General features: G+C 26.8%; 2 protein-coding genes across 3 annotated transcripts in view; one reads left to right on the forward strand and one right to left on the reverse strand.

Annotated features, from left to right (window-relative positions):
- The window catches only part of LOC126894563 (uncharacterized), a 226,991-nt gene extending 212,978 nt beyond the window's left edge, over positions 1-14,013 (forward strand). The window contains exons 1-4 of one of the 2 annotated variants that reach the window (XM_050665674.1): positions 1,719-1,855; positions 6,027-6,201; positions 12,362-12,589; positions 13,230-14,013. In XM_050665674.1, coding sequence (XP_050521631.1) covers positions 1,772-1,855; positions 6,027-6,201; positions 12,362-12,589; positions 13,230-13,339 — 597 coding nt within the window. In that variant the 5' untranslated portion in view covers positions 1,719-1,771 and the 3' untranslated portion in view covers positions 13,340-14,013. Of the gene's footprint in view, positions 1-1,718; positions 1,856-6,026; positions 6,202-12,361; positions 12,590-13,229 lie in introns of those variants that run through there. The other variant, XM_050665675.1, reaches the window with a different exon arrangement.
- Positions 1-23,026, reverse strand: part of LOC126894565 (uncharacterized) — a 271,452-nt gene that overhangs the window by 165,614 nt on the left and 82,812 nt on the right. The gene's annotated exons all lie outside the window — the stretch shown is intronic.

The raw sequence follows: 23,026 nt of genomic DNA on the forward strand, positions 1-23,026 counted from the left end.
AAATCAAAGAACAACTAATCAGGATATAATCAAAGAAATAAGAGTTGATGTTTCTTTTTGAATAATCCACCATTTTCTCTAAATGAAACACTATCCACAGATTTGCATCGAAGCATTTCTATGATAGTGATTTTAATCACTGTCAGATATCATTTATACTTGTTCCATCTATGCCTTGTCTACACTGTACCTCGACCCCACTGTGCTACCGTTTTTTTGATTGACCCTAATAGACGCCTTTGTCTATTACACTTATGCTTTAGAGTATTTACAATTAAACTAAGACATTTAAATATAAGTGTTTATTCTTATAATAAAAAAGTAATAATTGGCCAATTAGCGGGGCTATAACCCCTATACTCACATTTTAGATACGTCAATGTGGTCCTTAAAAAATTATCAAAATATTTTTTAAAAATTTCGTTAACGAAGAATTTAAAATTTATGTTTAATCATTAAATTTACACTATTTAACGAGTTATTATTTTTTTGCCATTTAGTGAATAAAAACATTAGTATAACTAAATTTTTTATTATACAAACAATTATAATGTATATGTAATTTTTGGTTATTCATAAAATATTATGAGTTTAATAAATTTTTTTATTTGGTACATAATATGATATGTTGCATATAAAATTATTAGACAATCCTATTTTTTCTCATGTGTATTTTTATGATTAAAAAAATATTTAAAATTCCTTAATTTAATTGCAAATAAAATAGTATTGCAATTCATTCATAGCTCATATATTAACTAATACACTAATTTTACAATAGTTAATTCTCATAAAATGAGAATAAACTTATAAATTCACTATTATAAAAGTGGTGGCGCATGGAGATTGTGGCATATTTCGGACAAGTATAGATAATATCTGTAGTAATTAAAATCACTATAAAAAAAACGGTTCTATGAAAATTTGTAGATTGTGTTTAATTTTAAGAAATTAGTAGATTATTCCAAAAACGACATCAACTCATATTTCCTTAATTATAACATGATTGATTTTCTTTGATTTATAAGTATAAATATATATTAAATTTCTTTGAATTTAACTTTGATTTTCGTTTTAAGTCCAGAGGTAATTTTAATATTGTATATTATGTTAGTTTTAGCGACTGTTTTATCATATTATGTTTTGCATTACAAATCAGATATTTATTAATATAATAGATAGCCACATAAAAAACATGATCAATAAAATAAATCAAAATAAATGATTTACTTCTATATTTTTAGTTAAGTAGAATAGTTGAACAAATGTGCAAAAAACATGTGGTTTTGTAAATTAATAAAAACCAAAAATAATTTATTTCCTATTTTTTTAGTTAAATAGATAATTTATTATAACTATTTATTGAAAAATGGAGTAGCTATTTTAATAAATCAGTTGAAAAACGTCAGAGCTTATTAATAATTTGACTTAAATTTCAGTTTTCAATGACATCTGAAACAAAAGAAAACAAGTTTTTACTAATATTTTTTGTACAATGAAGGCATTAAAATAATTATATAAAAAGTATTTACTACGCTTTCTTCAATAAATAAAATGTTTACTTAATTTAAAATAAGAATTGTTATTTATTAAAACAAAATTAAATTTATTAAAAGATTTTATTGCGATTTTAAAAATACTTAACAATGACGTTTTTTAACACTAAAACAACATAGTATTACTATAAAATTAATAGAATTTCAATAATTCTATCATTTGAATTGTTTTACTTATCAGTTTTAATCTAAAATTTCGATTTATTAAACTAGTAATGTATTTCTACTTTTTCATTATAATATATCTAGCGAGTAGCTTATCAAACGCATTTTTTTTCACTGTCCCACCATTCGACGAGGTAAAATTATATTATTTAATTTTTAACAAAAGTAAATTGTAAAATTTTTTCTAATTAAAAAATTCATTTTGAGAAATATCAGAATGTTTATTAATAAGTAGATTATTTTTTAATTAGAAATAAGATTTTTACACAACGTAACAAATGTAATTCATTAAATTTAGAATAAAAAAATTTGCTATAGTTTTATTCGAGGATCAATATCTCATGAAAATGAGATATTGAGTTATTAATTCGATAATTAAAATGTAGCTCCCATTTTAATTTAAAACTATTGTTACCACATAAAATAATAAAAATATTAGCGGGTTTTTATTATTTTTTTTTTTTGTTATAATTTAAAATAACAAAATAATAATATATAAATGGTTGTGATTGTAAGATGTATGGGTTCTATCGGGGTTGTGCGGTCCGAGGGTTTAGAACATTGAAGGAAAGTAGTTATAAAAATCAAAAATACAATACCTCTGAGGTGTAGTAAAGTATAGTTTGGTGGACATCTAATAATATACACAATGGCAACGAACGGCAAGCCAATTCATGGATAACATGTAACGTGACTAAGTACAAGACCTTAACCAACTAGTTTAATATAATATTCTACATTATTAATACAATGAATGATCTATTGCTTCGTCGATCTCTACTCAGATTTATTAACTCTAAATAATTGAGATAACATAAATTTACTTACTTCTTTTTTGATGGCTCGTGTAAAGATGATCGATAGTCAAAATGTTAAGTATGAAACTCTTTCTGAAATTGTGCTAATTCGCACACACGAAAATTCTACAATGTCTTTTTTTATATAAATAAATAAAACCTGGACATAAAAAAAATTATATATGAATATCACATTAATACAAACGACAGCACGGGGTCGCGGCTAGTTAAAAGAAATAAACTAGATGAAAGAATTATGAATTCTTATTGAATTCAGAACTCATAAGTGAAGAAAGTCGCTCGTTGGCACGTTCGCTTGTTGGCTTGCTAGCTACTCTCCTCACTCTCATTCTCTCTCATTCAGATGTGTAATAAGACCTAATCCTTCTTTCTATTATTTTTAATTACTCTCATCATGGGATGTTGTCGTCAGTGCTTTTAGTGATATTCAGTTTATTGCAGTAAATTGGACATATAATGATTATTATTAAAGATAAGATTCATAGTATACAATTATCAATTTAGCAAATATATACATATAAAATAAATAGTAAGTGTATAAACAATGTATATGTTATGATAGATAAATTAATTATTTGTTTCTATACAGGTAATATAAAATACAAGTTATAAATGTTTCATTGATAAATGTAAGATGCGTAATGCAAAGCATTAGGCATATTATGATAATTTTTAACAAAAAAGAAGCAATTTTAATTTAAATGGAAATTTTTCCAAATCTGATTCCAGTTTTAAAAAATGGTAACACCAGTGGGGTCGGAACACAGTTTGGACGTTCAATAGTTAGGACAAATATAGATGATTAGTAGTTCTTTTATTTATATGCATAATATACACTGGATTACAATGAATTTTCATCAGAGGCCAGAATATACTTTTCTAAACCCATTTTTCACCGATTTAAAATTTACAATTAGATTTTTTCCATCGCCACTTTTTGAGATTATTACTAATTAGTAAAAAACGATTATTTACATGTATATATACATATATAAATAAAAACAAATATAATTATTTGTAAGTTTATGTGAAAAGGTCAATATAATATTAAAATCACTACTTTTTTGCATTTTTTTCATAATTAATAATTCCAATAGAAGTCATAGTAATCATTTCAAAGTAACTTTTGGTGTTGAAAAAGATTTTACAATTGAGTTATTCAGAACTTAATTAATTTTAATGATATACTTTTACTAAAAAAACCATCAAAAAGTTGTTAAAAAAATCTACTCCTATAAGCGTATTATAAAAATTGACTGTAATTGTAAAATTCATTGGTAAATTCAGGTGAAACTAAAAATAACTTTTTTTGAAATGGTACATGTTACCAAAAATTTTGGATTATAGACTGTTAGTTATATACAAATAGAGTTAAAAAATTAATAAATTACAAAGAAAAATGATTTAATGTTGTAGTCGAATCCTATTAGTATATCAAATCAAATTCAACAATAAATACTTTAAAAATATTAAATATGAATTATTTTAATTGCTTGTATAGAGAAAGCTGGTTAAGCAAATTTTTATTTGATAAATGGAAATTTTTTCAATTTTTGAGGATAATATTATTAATTTGATACTATCTGTAATCATTTGACATATTATTGAAAATATTGTTCAAATTAGAGCTTAAAAAAATGAATGACAGATACAAAAAAAAAGAAAAACTTAGTAAAATAATTTTAAATTTATTTATATAATGTTTATGAAAATCAGTCAACTCTCCTTGTAAGGTATTTTAAAATAAAATAAAATACAAAAGCAAGAATTTCAATACAAAAATAGCATATTTTTGAATATGGTAGCCATTTTCACCATGAATACAAACTTAAGTTCAACAATATTTTTTATATTACATAAGCTTTAATTTATTATTTGTACAAAAAAGTCAGTGTTTCCGTAACACTTTCAAAAGTTAAGTTGAAAAAATTAATTTTTTCTTGAAAAGTTATCATTTTGAATCCCCCTGTAGGCATGTGAAAAGTCAGATTTACAAAAAAAAATATACAAAATGATAGGTAAATACCTAATATATCTATATATAAAAAAATTGTTTCTATTTATCTATTTTTCAAAAGTAATGGCATTTTTGAGAAAAAAAAATTAAAAAATTGCTAATTTTTGAAATTTTTGAAAAACGTATTACTTGAAATTGCCATAACTTCTTTAAAAATGAATAAATCAATATAGTTACTTTTATAGATGCTTGATGTCATTACCTATCATATGGTATTTTTTTTTTTATAAATCTGACATTTTACCTGCACACAGGATAGGTTTTTTAAAAAAAAGTTTGTTTAATGAAAGATGTATATAAATACTACATCTCATGAAAAAATTATATTGTAATATATAATTATATATATTACATTTTTTAAAAAGTTATAGAATTTTAAAGTTAAAAATCTAAAATATAAAATGGAGAATTTTAACACAAAAATAGCATTCGGTAGCCATTTTCATCGTGAAGACAAAATAAAATCCTAAATTTTTTTTTTCCATAATAAATGACATTACATTAGCTCTAAGTTAAGATATATATAAATTTTAGATTTTTCGGTACACTTTCAAAAGTTAATTTGATAACGTTAATTTTTTGTGAAAAAGTTGTCATTTTAAATCCCCTCCGTGGGCAGGTAAAGGGTCAGATTTATAAAAAAAATTTACCAAATGATAAGTAAAAACATCAAACATCTAAAACAAAAAAATTATATTGATTTATTCATTTTTAAGAAAATTATTGCGGTTTTAAGTAAAAAAATTGAAAAAATTTCGAAAATTAGCGATTTTAAAATTTGTAAATTTTTTCGTTTTTTGGAGCATAATGCTTTTAACTAGATACGATTTATGATCTTTTGACGTAATATTGAAAGAAATCGGTTCGGTGAGAGTTGAGAAAAAGTGGTAACAGTAAAAAAAACACATCATAGTAAAACCAAAACCTTTTCAGCTTCGCATCGATGTTAAAAGTAAAAAATTATAATTTTTTGAGGATTTCCCCCATTTACGGATATGAGATAAATTTTTTTCTATTGCTGCGGTTTATATCTTTGTCTAAATGTAATTTGTGAAAAGGAAGTGCCCCATTAATGCTCCCCTCATTTACAAAAAAATTATAATATATAAGATTTAATTGTTAATTATAAATATTTTCATTTCTTATTTTTTTTTTTATATTTCCAATAAAAATTACAATAAAATTATTGAATATTAATATCATACTATATTTTATTACTATAATAATTAATATTTATGTAATTAATAAATCATAAAAGTTTTTATCAAGATACGTTTAAGGAAATAATAGTTGATTTCCTTTTGGGATAATCAGACAATTCCTTCTAAAAATTTAACACAATTTACAAATTTGCATTGATGCGTTTTATATGATAAAGATTTTAATGAGTGTTTATCACTGTTTTATCTAAAAAGTTAAATTCATTTTAATATTAAATCTAAATTCTCATAAATAAATTATTTAATTTAGAACTCAAAATTGAATGATACATGTGAGACTGAATTAAAACATATTTTTCAAACGAATAAACACAATAATGAAGGTATCGACTTTTCTAGTTTTAAATACCTTTTGCTTAATTTTAAACATTTACACAAGTATAATGATAATGAAATTGAACGTTTATTCACCAATGAAGTTGAAAGTAAGTAAAAATCTAATTATGAAAATAAGATTACATTTATTTTCAACAAGTACTATTATAACTGATAAATTTAATATATTTGCATATCTTTTAGTTGTATTGTTCAAAGTAATAGGTACAATAACATTTTGTTTTGATACAATGATTAAAGTGGGGAAAATTAGAATGGGGGACTATAGTTCCTAAAAAATGAGGAGCGTTCCTGAGCAACGACGAATTGTCTGGCCTCAAAGGCTAAATATTATATTGATCATAATAAGCAAATATACTTAATTAATAAAAAAAAATATCTCAATGAAGGAATACATTAGAACCTACTAATAATAATTTTTATTATATCGTTAAAAATCAACTAGAAATTAATATTATATAAAATATTATAAAGTCAGAATCAAAGCTTTAATTTATTATGGAAATAAATGCAAAATAGTTTTTTTTATTTTTAAATATTTTTACTATAACAGAATTAAGTTGAGATAAAAATATTAACAGTAACCAATTTAGGTAGGTATCTACATATAAAAATATGAAATGTCAAATATAGTAATATAGTTTATAAAATATTCAACAAACTAAAAATATATCAACACCATAGTAGGTTATATTAATATAACAAATGTTTATATCACCTTAAATTTTTATATCTATCACTTTGTAAACCTTAATATAATAAATTTGTAAGTATCATGTATAGTCATAAATTAATTACATGGTTTCTTAAGCTTAAATTAAAGAATTAATTAATTAAACTTTTGAATAATACAAAAACAAACAAATCACAAAAATTATATCATGGTCGGTCTTTCTCCAAATACTTATATTACTATGGCCGTATTATAAAATTCTTTTCATTTCATAATTTAATTTCTTCTACAACTATTTTCTTTTTAACGTTTTTAAAATTTGATTATTTGAATATAATTTCTTATATTTCTTTAGATTTGGAGAAAGCCTTTGATAGAGTACCGAAAGAGGTTTTAAAGGAGGCATTAATGAGAATTGTAGGCCCGAAAAGAAATATTAATATAAGAGAAGATATGTATAATGGCACTTATACTAGGTTAAAAAACGTAGAGGAGTAACAGAAGGTTTTCGGGTAAGAGTAGGAGTGCACCAAGGTTCTGGTTTAAGCCCTTACTTATTCTCTATAGTGATGGATGAAATTACTAGAGAAATACAATGAGAGGTGCCGTGGTGCATGTTGTTTGCTGACGATATAGTGTTTATAAGAGAAAATAGGGAGGATATTAATCAATGACTAGAGTTATGGAGATCAGCTCTTGAAGAAAAGGGTTTAAGAATAAGTAAACGTAAGACAGAGTTTATAGATTACGAGTTTGACAAAGGAGAACACTAGGTAGGTGAAATGAGAAAGATCAGTGACAATAGACATGATTGGAGAGGTGGAATGCTTTAAGTATTTAGGGTCAGTTATTCAAAAAAGCGGAGGTTTTAACGAGGATGTAAGACACAGAATTAAGTGCGGGTGGTTGAAGTGAAAAGAAGCGTCTGGCGTCTTATCCGATAAAAGAATTCCCATAAGGCTGGAAGGTAAATTCTACAAAACTGTAGTGAGACCAGCTATGATGTATGGTTCAGAGCGTTGGGCAGTTGATAAGAAAGTAGAGCAGAGAATGAGTGTAGCAGAGATGAGAATGCTTGGATGGATGAGTGCTGTGACTAGAGAAGATAGAATAAGAAATGAGCATATAAGAGCATATAAGGTGCTTCAAGTATTTATATTACTATGGTCCCATCATAAAATTTTTTATTTTTTTTTTCATTTTAAGAGTTTTGAAATTTTGATTATTCGAATAAATTTCTTATATTTACGATTTCCACTCTTCAGTGCTAAAAATTAGAGCGTCCCTCCATTATTTTTGGATTCGACTTAAAAGGGAAGGCTATATTGTACTCGAAATAAGAAGAGGAACTCCGTCCTCCCAAACTTTAACCACTGATTTGAGATTAAAATATGAGATTATATCTCGCAATGCTTACGGTTCAAAGCTGATAAATACATGTAATCATTATTTATGAATATTAAGAATTAATTTGTTACAATCAATACAATTTTATTGTAATATTTATATTTTTCTATAAAATTCGCGTTGAGGTTCTGCGTTTTATTTAAAATAAAAAAGTGAATAAAAAAAATTGTGTTTTGTATAGTTCTAATTCACAGTTCATTTAAAACATTAAAATTTGTTTTGCGTGGTTATGTCGCGTACGCTTCTCACTTAATAATTAAAGATGTAAAAAAACTCGCATAACAACCCGTCGTTATATTATATCATTTACAATAAATACAATCTTAATCTAAGTTTCCATAATACACAAAAACCAAAACAAATTGTTATGATTTGTTTTGTTTTTAATATAATAAGATAAGTAAAATTAAGTGCTTTTGTAACGCATGTAAAACTTATAATACACATGATTCTAGATGTTATTATTCTAATTTAATTATTGTGTTTATTTTGGCACAATTACAATTTTAACATATTTTTGTCATTTTAGATTTGTTATTGAATAGGAGGAGGACACCTTTAATCCTTAAAATACTTCTTATTTGTAGTGTAAAATATTAATAAAAAAATATATATAACTACACATGAAAAGTACTTTCGTAAATATAATTATAATTTATTAATACGACAATTAAAACATCATTCGATTAAACAGACAAAACAACCGATCACCTAACGCTCCGGCCCAGCACGGCGGAGAGTCAAGCACACACTGACTTAACTATCGATTTATTATACATTATTATTGCTATATTGACAATTACCAAGAATACTACATATTTAATAATTACTAAAATATTTAAATTTAATATTTTTGTATATTGATAAATTGACAGAGTTAATTGTTGGGTAGAGTGTGGCAATAGTTGATACCCGTCCTCATGCATTTTGTGGCGCTCGTGTATGACCGGTTCGGAGGTGTTCGTGCCACGTTCGGCCATCGTTCCTTCCTCAGCGAGCGTCATAGTTTGTTTTGTACGTTCATAATACAAACGTCTCACACCTCTTGTAATCGGCATCCGTACAATTATTATTCGCTCTCCTCATAGTCTTTTTGAATTTGTATATTATTAGCTTACGTTCATTATAAGTTACTTTACCTTTCTCTCTGATCTCTTTAAGCCATCAAGTCATCAGATAAGTTATTAATTTATTTTCATTTTGATATTGTAATAATTCAAAAATAACAAAGGTGTTCGGGTATTTTTGACCAAGGTTGGATATTTGGGGATTTGATCAATTGGTGAGCAACGAGGTTCTATCGGGGTTGTAGAGTCCGAGGGTTTAGAACAATAAAGACAAGTAGATATAAAAAGTAATAATTATGGTTAATCTTATAACCTGTAATAATATACTGAGGAAACGAAGATAAGGTATAAGGTCCGAACTAGTTAATAATAATTAATTGAAGTTTAAAGATTAATATAAATATTTGATCTATTGCTTTATCGTTCTATACTCTGATTATTAATTCTAAATAATTGAGTTATAAGATAATATAAGTATTGACTTTTATTGATTTGGAGTCTTGCCTGAAGATTTTTCTTTATTCTTATAATAACTTTTAACAATATCGGGTAATAACAAAATAATACGAACTCAAATGTTTAGTTCATAAATTAACACGTAAAAATTTTGACAATGATGATTACGAACTTAACGTATCGATGTCTAGAGCGCGATTGGAACAGCTCAATGAATATCTGGAGGCAGACTCTCTCAAGCCCTCAGCACTCAGCCCTGACTGAGAAGGATTACTCGCCTTTTATAGTATTTTTTGATCCCTGAACAATCATCATTGTGTCATTTTTGTAATTTTATAGTTTACTGTTAAGTAAGCATAAAATATGAAATATATAAATTAATACACATGGATAATATACAAATCATTTTTATACAATGTTAATATAGTTTGTTTTTACATTCTAGACTAAGGTTAACAAAGTGTGTTTTTTTTATTAAGATAAGAGTAAAAAGAGCTAACAAGTATAATTTATAATTGTCCTAAAGAGAGATTTTTAAAGGTGACTAATAATTGACTCATGACTGAATCGTGTATAATATAAGATAATTAAACGCAGCATGCGTTTGTTAAATATTAATCTAAGTTATTTATTTATAATAACAATTATGTTATTTTAAGCATATGAATATAATTTATAAATAAAAGTGTTAATAGTCTTAAATGAAAAACCATTATTGTGGACATAAACAGAGTAGCCCACTGTTATTTCATATTATTATAGTGACGAGTGTATTACGACAATATTGTACCATATCATAAGAGTCATCTTGATTTAGTAAGTAAATTATCCCCCATTTTCCCTGTAATTTTAAGAGCTTTATTATTCGCAGAACTATAATATATAGATTCGTATTTTGCATATTCATAAGAAGGTGTACCTATTTTTTCTTACCCCCTCTTATTTCCTTATGTTTTGGTTTTCATCAAATAAACAACAGCAATTTAATATAGATTAAATTTATATCAATTTTATGAAATTTGGTGACCCCATCACTGTGATCTCCTCTTGTAAATGATGGTAAAAATATTATAGTAGCATCAGGATAACTACAGTATGAGATCACAGACCCAGGTAGGGACCTAACTATGCTCTTTAATTATTGCAAAAATGAAAAATTAGAACTCATCCTAGGTATGGATGCATATGCTCACTACACTATTTGGGAAAGCAGTAACATCAACCAAAGAGGAGAGGTAATAATGGATCTATTACTGGCGACTACAGACCTCAGTATACTTTATGGTCCACCCTTATGCAATGATTGGTATAATGTATAAACAATTAGGTGGGTAAACCGAATCAAGACAATTCGGTATGAGGTGGGCACAATGGACCAACAGGTCGGAGTCTAACACCTCGATAATTAATATAACTAAAATTAGTACACGAATGATTACAAATACAAGTAGCTAATTGATTTTTTATGACATCGATATTCACAGGAATACAGCATTTCTTATCAATGATAGTAAGGCACATTGTTGTGAGTTTACAGAAACACTAACTGGCAATTTCAGTGGCGGCTCGTGGCTTGGACGACGGGACGATCGCACTCCCCACTAAAATTAATTAAAAGAAGAAAATTAATTGTATATTCTTAATTGTACATTATTATTAAAAATGCAAATTTTAAATAGTAAAATAGTTATAATACATTTGTCATGTGCGAAAATTAAACTTATTTTTCTCAGAATATGCGATTACGCATACACACACGAGCAGTATTCGAACGGCCGGCAGCGTCGTCCATAAAGTAAAATATTTTAGTATATTACTGAATTGGGTAATTTATTTTTATAATTAACTGTTCATCGTTATCGGTTGCAATAATAGTATAGTTACTAATATTATTATTTTCATTTCTACTTTCTACTGAGACCTTTAAAATAATATGTGTATTGTGTTTTATTTTATTATATTTAATCATTTTTAATAGCTATGACAAGCAGTATTATGTTTAAAATCGCACCCCCGCCATCATCACCTATAAATCACAAATGATTGATGGACATAATTAATAATAAACAATCCGTGACATCACGTCATATAAAACCAATTAGCTACCTGTATTCGTATTCTTTGTGTATTATAGATGTATATTGACTAAAAGTTTGAAACTTTATATGTTTATATCTAATAAATCAATAAAGTATTATTAAAAATTCAAATGCTATTTAATATTAAATTCGAAATATCTGTTCCCATTTAAAAATCAAAGTTAACACTCTTATAAGGTATAAGAGATGAACTTAAAAAGTTTCACATAGTTAATAATTTAAGAATAATATGTAACTAAATTTAAAAAAAAATGTTAAAATTATATTTATTCTATAAGTTATTGAATGGGTTATAATAATGAAATCACTCTGTATTTAAAATTTAATCAATATAATAATTTAAACATCTTAGAAAGTATTATAAGATTTTCAAATAATAAAAAAAACTATTTCTGGTATAAACTATTAGTTATAATATTATAATAAATTAACTATATTGAGTGATATTTAAATGTCGGTCAGTGATTATTACTTATAAATTTATTGATATTACCACCCTACTTTTAAATAAAAATTAATTGATAAAACATCATTTTTACTTCAAAAGTAAACGGATTAATGGACGAGAAACAATTTTTAAAACAAGTGATAAATGTTGTAAAAAGAATTGAGACTACAATAGAAAATTTCTATAAAGCATTTCTCATCCATAATAAGATGACTATAACAGAATTAATAAGCGCTTTAATGTTTGTTGACTGTCAAATCACGAATGAAAGAGCTATTCAATTAATAAATATTGAAAAAACAGACCCACAAAATATCAGCCGTGAAGGTAATATAAATAATACATAACATTTTTTAGACTTTTCGACTTCATACAATCCATCTAAGGACAATTTGATACATTTCAAAATGTTTTCATAAATCCAAGGTTGATTGTTAATCTGACGTCTGGATAGCGAATCTTAATTTAATGAATTTATTAATAGTCAATCAAATGGAACCATTTGCAATAGATTCCCATATGCCATCTAGTGTTATTAAATTTCACTTTTACGACTTGATCTTATTACCACTTAATTTGTAATAAGAATTTCTAATTTCACTTCATATAAAATTAATTTTTACTAAATAAAATTATACGTATTTTTTTTATTTAAGTAACTTTTAAAATAAAAAAATCCATCTTATATACATGACATATTAGTAAAATAACTTTTGATTCGTTAACCAGAAAAGCAAAGTCATGACTAAAATATTTTAAAAATGTCTTACAAAAAAAAAAAGAAAACTCATATATACTCTTATTTTTATTATTATCTATAATCGTTATAAATTATAGAGATTATCGAAAAAGTTATAATTGATAAAAAGTTATTTTATGAAGTTGATTTATTTCAATATTAAATAAAAAACTGACATCTAGATACTTTTAACGAATTAATAATATTTTTGTTTATTTTTTTTTTTAGCATTCAGAAACATATACGCGAAATTATATAACGAATATCTTCATGAAAGACAAGATACAGAAACATTAATGAAATCTTTTCCATTATATGAATCATTAGATCCAAGGTGAAGCTGAGAAGGTATTAATTTTAATATGGTATGTTTTTTTCTCTTTTATGTCTGTCACCAATTTTTCTCAACATTCACCAGACCGATTTCTTTCAACTATAAATCAAAAAATCACAAATCGAATCTAATTGAAGGCATTGTTCTTAAAAATTGAAAAAAAATTCCCTTGTTCCCTAGAAAAATGAGGAAATCCCCCAAAAAATTACTATTTTTTAAATCGGTAAATCTTCGACATATTTTATACTTTATTTTTTTAAAACTGTTATAACTTGTTGAAAAATAAACAAATTTAAATAGTTTTTTTTCAATAAATACCTTAGGTATATACTTATTATTTGATATATTTTTGTGAACATTTGACCCTTTACCTGCCCTCAGAGGCGGATTCAAAGTAACAACTTATCCTAAAATAACAATTTATTCAATTTAACTTATGAAAATGATCCGGAAATACTGCATCCGTTAAAAATATGTTAAATTAAAGCTTATTTTACGTAATATTAGTTAAAATATATATATATATATATATATGATGACCTACCTTCTATGTGCAAATGACCGTCAAAATTGAACAAAAATAGAAGATAATTTTGCTTTTGGAATAATCCACTACTTTATAAAAAATTTAACTTTATCTATAAATTGACATCGGAGCATTTTTTATGACAGAGATTTTAATCACTGTCATATATCATCTACACTTAAAAAATTTTTGTTTCTTTTCCTCTATGGTTAAACTAATCAATTAAAATATGTGAATTATTGTTAAATTTGTATTGATAATAAATTGAATTAGTTTGTAAGATACTAGATTTTATACTACATATTATTTTTCCGGAAGTATCCAAGAATACAGATAAATTCTTTATTTGTTTATATACAATTGGTATTAAATATAGATTATTAATTTTTCATTGATTAATGTTATTAAGATGCGTAATGCAAAGCATTTAGCGTATTACGACATACAATAGATAACCGTATGACTTTGAACCGGTAACAATAATCGGTTAAAACTAAATCTAATCTGATAATATAGAAAAAACAGTGTTACCTATTAAAAATTGAAAGTTGATACTGATTAAAAGTATAAGGAATGATCATAAAAATGTAATTTTACTTACTGAGCAGCCCAAGATAGAAACATAATATTTAATAATAATAAATAAATAAAGTTTAAAAAAACTTAAAAAACACGTTTTTAAAGCACATCGAACTAACTAAAAAGTTAAAAATAATTTTTAAAATAAGCTTAAAACAATAATGAACGAAAAATACTAGTATTATTGTGATAAAAACGTCAGGCGCTCAATATACGAAAAATATGGCACAAAGCACTCACGCTTTTATCACAATAATACTATTATTTTTCGTTCATTATTGTTTTAAGCTTATTTTAAAAATTATTTTTAAATTTTTAGTTCAATGTGCTTTAAAAGCGATTTTTCTAGTTTTTTTAACTATATTTATTTTTCACTTTTTAAATATATGTTATGATAGTAGTTATTATAAATATCATGGTTGTAACGGGTAACGAGAATCCAGGGTTCAATTCCGGGGAGGGAGTCTGAGAAACGGCTACCACATCCAAGGAAAGCAGCAGGCGCGTAAATTACCCACTCTCGGAACGTGGAGGTAGTGTCGAAAAATGACGATACGGGAATCATTTCCCGTAATCGGAATGAATACACACTATATCTCTTAATGAGAATAAAGCGTGTTAATATATATTTTTAATAGTAATTAGAATATATATATATATATATACATGTAAAGCGACTTAAATACGTAAAAGTATAATGCACGAGGTATAGCTGTATTTTGTGGGCGGGGGAACGTTATACCTAAGGTATAAACGGCGGCAGCGCGCGGTACGAATATATAAATATATATACGTAAGGCGCATTACACGAGGGCGGTATTGGTCGGTCAAAATAAAAAATTTGTTTATATGTATACATAATTGATGACAGGCACGCGTGTACGAGTACGAAAACCAAAAATATAAAATTATACAAGATTAGTGTTGCCGGCGATTGGTGAGCGGGGTGTGGTGAATGCGTTACGACGTCTAGTCTAGACGACGAGATACGCGAGAATAATAACGAGTGCCGCGTAGAAAGTTACAAACACACATCACACAACAAACATACATGTGAAACTAATATAAGCGTGTTAAAAAGAGATAACTATTTTATTTTCAGAGATAATTTCTGAGGCATTGTTAATTATTCACACTGTATATATAAAAAAAATCACAAAAAATATATATATAATATGACAGGGGGTATTGTAACATGCTTGCCATGTTGAGGGAACTAAAAAAAAGAGGGAAACCTATAAAAAAATTAATAAACAATTCGCCGCCACACGTGCCTCACGTCATGGCACGGCATGCTAACAAAAAAATCTGGATCAAAATATTAACAAAATATACATTACTAGCCCTGAAGGGCTCAGTAACTAAGTCACAATGGGCAAAATGTTAATGATTGTTGTTAGTAGCCGGCGGCCTGGACCGGTTCACGCCGCCCGTCGGCCACTCCAGATGGCGTGACCTGTCGGACGTAAAGGGAAAGCGCCGCGATCGCCATCCAGTGGTAAAGCTGGAGTCGCGATGCGACCGCGATAAACACCTTATTGTCATTATTTGAATGATAAACGCCGTCGCAGCACACATTCGACTCAACCAAACTTCATTTTGTGAAGAGGTACCTTTTGTCACATTACAAGTTCACTAAGAATTGTAATAATTTTCAAGATCAGTGAACCACCATGGAAATAGTGCACTATTGCCATATTTAAATATAGACAATTGTTATTAACAATTTTAAAATCTTTCAATTCTATTAACTCCGATGATTGAAGTCAGGTACTTTCATAAAATGAACTCTAAATGTGACAATGACACGAATTAATACTAATATGTGATATTCGAGCTGTACGAAAAATAGATCAAGTGAGTAAAACTTAACATAGTTAATACATGTTAAAGTATGGATTACAAGACTATTAAGAACGATAACTACTTCTAACGAATACCAATCTTCTCAAAATGCATCAAAATGAAACATACTGACACTGAAGTGAAAAGAAGCGTCTGGCGTCTTATCCGATAAAAGAATTCCCATAAGGCTGGAAGGTAAATTCTACAAAACTGTAGTGAGACCAGCTATGATGTATGGTTCAGAGCGTTGGGCAGTTGATAAGAAAGTAGAGCAAAGAATGAGTGTAGCAAAGATGAGAATGCTTGGATGGATGAGTGCTGTGACTAGAGAAGATAGAATAAGAAATGAGCATATAAGAGTAAGTATAGGTGTAGGCTTTGCTTCAAGTATTTATATTACTATGGTCCCATCATAAAATTTTTTATTTTTTTTTTCATTTTAAGAGTTTTGAAATTTTGATTATTCGAATAAATTTCTTATATTTACGATTTCCACTCTTCAGTGCTAAAAATTAGAGCGTCCCTCCATTATTTTTGGATTCGACTTAAAAGTGAAGGCTATATTGTACTCGAAATAAGAAGGGGAACTCCGTCCTCCCAAACTTTAACCACTGATTTGAGATTGAAATATGAGATTATATCTCGCAATGCTTACGGTTCAAAGCTGATAAATACATGTAATCATTATTTATGAATATTAAGAATTAATTTGTTACAATCAATACAATTTTATTGTAATATTTATATTTTTCTATAAAATTCGCGTTGAGGTTCTGCGTTTTATTTAAAATAAAAAAGTGAATAAAAAAAATTGTGTTTTGTATAGTTCTAATTCACAGTTCATTTAAAACATTAAAATTTGTTTTGCGTGGTTATGTCGCGTACGCTTCTCACTTAATAATTAAAGATGTAAAAAAACTCGCATAACAACCCGTCGTTATATTATATCATTTACAATAAATACAATCTTAATCTAAGTTTCCATAATACACAAAAACCAAAACAAATTGTTATGATTTGTTTTGTTTTTAATATAATAAGATAAGTAAAATTAAGTGCTTTTGTAACGCATTACTTTTTAAGTTCATTCCTTATGCCTTGGAAGGGGGTCAACTTTGTTTTTTTAAATGGTAACACATATTTTTAATATAATAAAATGTTTGAGTTTTTAATTTGAAAGTAAATGGCATTTGAATTTTTAATATAACTTTATTAGCTTATTAGATATAAACATTTAAAGTTTCAAAATTTTGAGTTAATATACATGTATAATACACATGGGATTGTAAATACAGGTAGTTAATTGGATTTTTATGACATTGCTGTCTCAGTCACGGATTGTTTATTATCAATTATGATTATCAATAGATATACTTTCTGTATTGTCAGTTAGTGTATTTATAAACTCATAACAATGTGCCTTACTACAATTGATAATAACAATGCTGTGTACCTGCTAATATCGATGTTATAAAAAACCAATTAGCTACCTGTATTTGTAATCCCTTGTGTATTATACCTGTATATTAATTCAAAAATTTGAAACTTTAAATGATTATATCTAATAAACGAATTAAGTTATATTAAAAATTCAAATGCCATTTACTATTAAATTAAAAACTCAAACATTTTATTAAATTAAAAATATGTGTTACCATTTAAAAAAACAAAGTTGACCCCCTTCCAAGGCATAAGGGATGAACTTAAAAAGTATTACATAGTTAAAAATTCAAGAATAATGTGTAACTAAAGATAATAAAAAAAAAAAATGTTTAAATTATTATTATTCTGCAAGTAATTGAGTGGGTTATGATAAAAAAATCACCCTGTATACTCATTCTACAAAGTCAACTAAAGTTACATCATTTGATTGTAATTATAAAAAAATTTAGAGTGTATAGAATCTCCTACATATAATAATACAGTCATAGATTTTGTGTAATGATTTCGCATTATTTATAATTAAACGCTTTATTCTCAAACGGTCATATTTACTATCGATCTCGTAGTGTACAACTTGTGAAATACAGTGTGAACTCATAATCAACAGTGGATTGTTTAAAATAAGTATCACATTACGTGGGATACGAGGTAAGTACAAATTTAAATTCCCGCTTTCAAATTATATATACTCTACTGCGTAATAAACCATTAAGATAGGTCATAAAGTCTTGTAGGATAATTGATTTCATTCATTCAATATTGTTCAGCCCCGAGATCAGTTCATTATTTTTGTCACAACGTTTGTGTACATTTTTATTTATTTGATCATTAACCTCATGTATTTAAACTCTGTTTATTCACCCCTTTAAATTCTTCTTTATTCATATCATTATATTCTTTGCACCCTTACATATCTTACCACATTTAAACATGTGTTACTCTGCCATTTATTATCTTATTTAATAATTTTTATTATTATTCGGCCATACATACGCTATATTATATCTTTAGTCTGACTAAGAATCAACTCTTACATTTTCTTTTGGTACAATATAAGCATTCACACCTTCAATAATAAAATCCACATCACCACCATTTTTTATTCTCCATTATTCATTTCCCTTAAACCTACATATTATTATTGCCTATATCATACCATTCGTTCCCAATAGCTACCGCCTATTGTATTTCATCATCTCATATTTAAATATCTCATAATTTAAATTATTTTTTTCTTTTCTTTTTGGTTTATTATATAAGAGGGAGTATAGGTGTAGCGTAAATCATGGATAAAATGATAGAAAATAGACTTAGATTGTTTAGTCATGTTATGAGGAGAGAAGAATCGGAAGCTGTAAGAACAGTTATAAAAATGAATGTTGAAGGAAGAAGAGATAGACCAAAAAAGAGATGGAGGGATGCTATTGAATGCGATTTGAGGACAGCTGATGTGAGCGTAGAAGATGTGGGAGAACGTGTCAAGTGGAAGTTTAAGATAAGGATGGCCGACCACAAGTAGTTGGGATTAAGGTAAAGAAAAAGAAAAAGATTACCAGAAATTCCGGTGGCAATTGACGTAATATGATTGTTGTTTGGGAATGTACAATTTAGCGTTAAGTTGGGTTTAAACAATATAGTGTCAAATCAAATTACCTACTCTATCGGTTGTATATTAATATACACTACGCTTTAATGACACAACAAATAATTAAACTCACACATACACACATATGCATTTATAACATTGTGTCTAACGTAAGTATAACATGATAAAAAGTAACCGTAAAATGAAAAAAATGGAAAATAAAGTTTAGTACTCATATTAAATCTAATGTAACTCGAAAAACATTTATTGTAATGAAAAAATATAAGATAAATATTTTGTTTATAATTGTCTTTTAAAGAACTTTTGTACGAAACTTTTTTTATGTAAGTTAAATATTTTTTGAGAAAATTAAAAAAGCTCCTATTTTTGAACTTTTGAGAGGCTGTAAAAATTCCAATCAAAAAGGACTATTAGTATGTCATTATACATATTTTAATTCAATTTTAAAAAAAACAAAATTTGCTTGGGAATTTTTTCCGCAATTTTTCTTTGTTGACTGGCCTAGATGTCAATTTTAAACTTGTAATTGAGCTAAAAGTTATGGTAATAAATTCAATTTTTTTTAATATAAACTTTCATTAATCTTTATCAAAAATTTTTCATCAACCTTAAAGAACCAAAAAAATAGGTGAAAATTGAAAATTTGGACTGATTATTTTTAACATATTAAAAATTAAATCAATAATAATTTGAAAACAATTTTTTTTTCTTTTAATTATTATTTTATATGTAATTAGTAATAATATAAAAAATTAGAAGTGATAGAAAAAGTCTAATTGCAGATTTGAAAACAACGCGAAAATTTGATTTAGAAAAGTATATTTTTGCTTCGGATGAAAGTTCCTTGTAGTCCAGTGAATTTTTTTATTGTAACAAACAGTTTTTATTGATAATTATTGTATCATGCCCTTTAAATTTGTATACACTTAAAAGTAAAGCGAAATATAACTTCTTTATTATTTTTATAATATCTCCGTTTAAATTACAATATTAAATTATTCAATATCAATTACATACTAAATTTAAAAACTATAATTAGTATTTATTCATATATTATATTTTAAAATCAAAAAACTACTAATCAGGATATAATAAAGAAATAAGAGTTGATGTTGCTTTTGGAATAATCCACCAATTTCCTACTTAAAAAAAAAAAAAATTTCTTGGGAATTTTTTCCGCTATTGTCCGCTAAATTACTCCTTCGTTGACTGGCCTAATCATAAAATAGAAAATTTTTTGAGGCTTAAAGAAATTGTATTGTTAAGATTAATATGCAGACAGAAAGATTTATAATTACTATTTATTGTAAATTTATTAGAAAAGCTCAAAATTTTTTTGCATTTTTATCGTAATAGATAACTAAAATAGAAAGTGACACGACTTACGTCGCAAAAATGTGGTCGACACTGGTTTTGAGGGTAGAGACCCGTGGGCCGTTTATTAAATGAGCGACAACAGATTATGTTAACAAAAATAAAACAAACCGAAAAGATTAACACAGTAATAATAATCTTCGCATAATATCGCGGCACTTTCGCTGGCGTCGACGACGCGATGTCCGGCGTAATCCTTGGACGGCAAATGGTTAGCAGCGTTGTAGGCGACGGTGGCGGGTGCGGTTCCGTTGGTCGACGTTGTCGCTTTCACAACGGGCGGAAGACTCTCGCACCATTTACGGCGGGTCGTCGTCAGCCGTGCGGCATTTGCTGGACTTTGCACCGTAGCGTATAATACGCGGTGTTGGTCAGTCAAATATTCATTAAAGTTCGACGGCTGATAAAGGTGACACGAGTCACGGGGCATCGTGTATAACGAAGCGACGCGGGCCGTGTCAAAAGAATAGTAATAATTTCCTAGTAACTTTTGGTGTTTGATAAGATTCTGCAATTGAAATATTCAGAACTTAATTAATTTAAATGATTTACTTTAACTAAATGAACCGATCAAAACAAAGTTGTTAAAAAGATTTACTCAATTGAGCGTATAATAAAATTTGATTATAATGGTAAAAATTAATTCAGGTGAAACTAAAAATCATTTTTTTTTTAAAAATTTATGACTTGTCGTAACTCAAAAATATAATAAAAAATATATAAGTAAAAAAAGTTAGAATAATATTGTTGTTGGAATTTAAAAAAAGTGAGTGAGAGTTACTTTTGATTCGTGGTGTAATTCAAAGATCATAAAATAACAATGTAAATTTTCTTATGGATTTAAATCTTATCTGGTAAATTCTCTGGTTCTTATAATATCCTTAGTGATGATATTGGTAAAAATGATAAATAAAGTACTTAAGTTCAGATTTTTAGTTCAAAAATTGACACATAAAAATTTCGACAATGACGATTACGAAGTTCGCACAACTTAATACAGAGCACGATAAAAAACAGCGTAATGCGGACCACGAAAAGAACAGCCCAATACAGAGCACGAAATGAACAGCCAAGAGCGAGTGTTTGCTCTGGCTTTTTATAATATTTTTTTACCCCCAAAAATCGTCAGTGTCGAATTTTTAGTATAATTGTTTATTGATGAATAAGCATGAAACACAAAGATCAAAACAGATGAATAGAACATAAATTATTTTGACATTTACATATATAACATTAACATGTTTTTTTCACAAGTAAGACGAAGATTAATACAATGCATTTAACTATTAATAGTAGAATAATAAAGATGACAAAAATAATATATAATTAAAAATATAAAATATATATTTTCTTTTGGTATAGAAGGATTTTAAAAGTAATTATTAATTGATTTATGACCGAACCGCATACACTACAATGTAGCCAAACAGTGTAAGTTTGTTGACTATTTCTCATAAATGTTTATCTAAGTTTTTGTTCGAAAAGGATCATGTCCTTGTAAGAATATAATGTATAATGAAACAAGTTAAAGTGTACCATTTCTATGGATAGAAGTGGTGTCTATTTGAAATGAAAAAGAATATATTAATAAATACTAAAAAGATAGCATATTTGAGTACATGAACAGGGTATTTTAGTGTTGTCTCGTATAAATAATAGTGACGATTATATTACGACAGACTTGTATAGCAACGTGTTACAAAAAAATTTGGAATATTATAGACTGGTAGTAACACACACAAATAGTGCTAAAAAATTAAAAAATTACAAAGTAAAATTATTTACTTTTGTAGTTTAATAATTTTATCATATCAAATCTAATTCGACAATAAATACTTTATGATTATTAGAAATGTATGATTTTAATTATTTGTATGGAAAAAGCTGGTTAAGCTTCTTTTTATTTGAATAAGGAATTTTTTAAGGGTAATATCTTCAACTAAATACGAATTGTAATCATTTGACGTATCGTTGATAAATGTAGGTCGAGTGAGGGTTGGCAAAATAAATCGTAGCCACAAAAAGAAACACATAGTAAAATAATATTAACATGAATAAGAAATTTCTTCTCACGAGGGGAGACTATGACGATAGGATTCTTTATATTTATTGAAGTTATTGAATCTAAATGAGATAAATATCAAATGATTTGAAAATTTTATTCTAACTAAATGCAAAATTTTCTTGCCACGGACGGATTTAAACCTCGTACCCTAGACATGCCTAGGACACAAGTGTTACCGATTCCGGCAACTGTTAGTCTATTTCGCCACATGATGAAATTGGCTATTTAAGCAGCCTCAAATTTAAAAATTACT

The sequence above is a fragment of the Daktulosphaira vitifoliae genome, unplaced genomic scaffold, assembly GCF_025091365.1.
Source record: "Daktulosphaira vitifoliae isolate Bord-2020 unplaced genomic scaffold, ASM2509136v1 Scaffold_1, whole genome shotgun sequence".
Lineage (NCBI taxonomy): Eukaryota > Metazoa > Arthropoda > Insecta > Hemiptera > Phylloxeridae > Daktulosphaira > Daktulosphaira vitifoliae.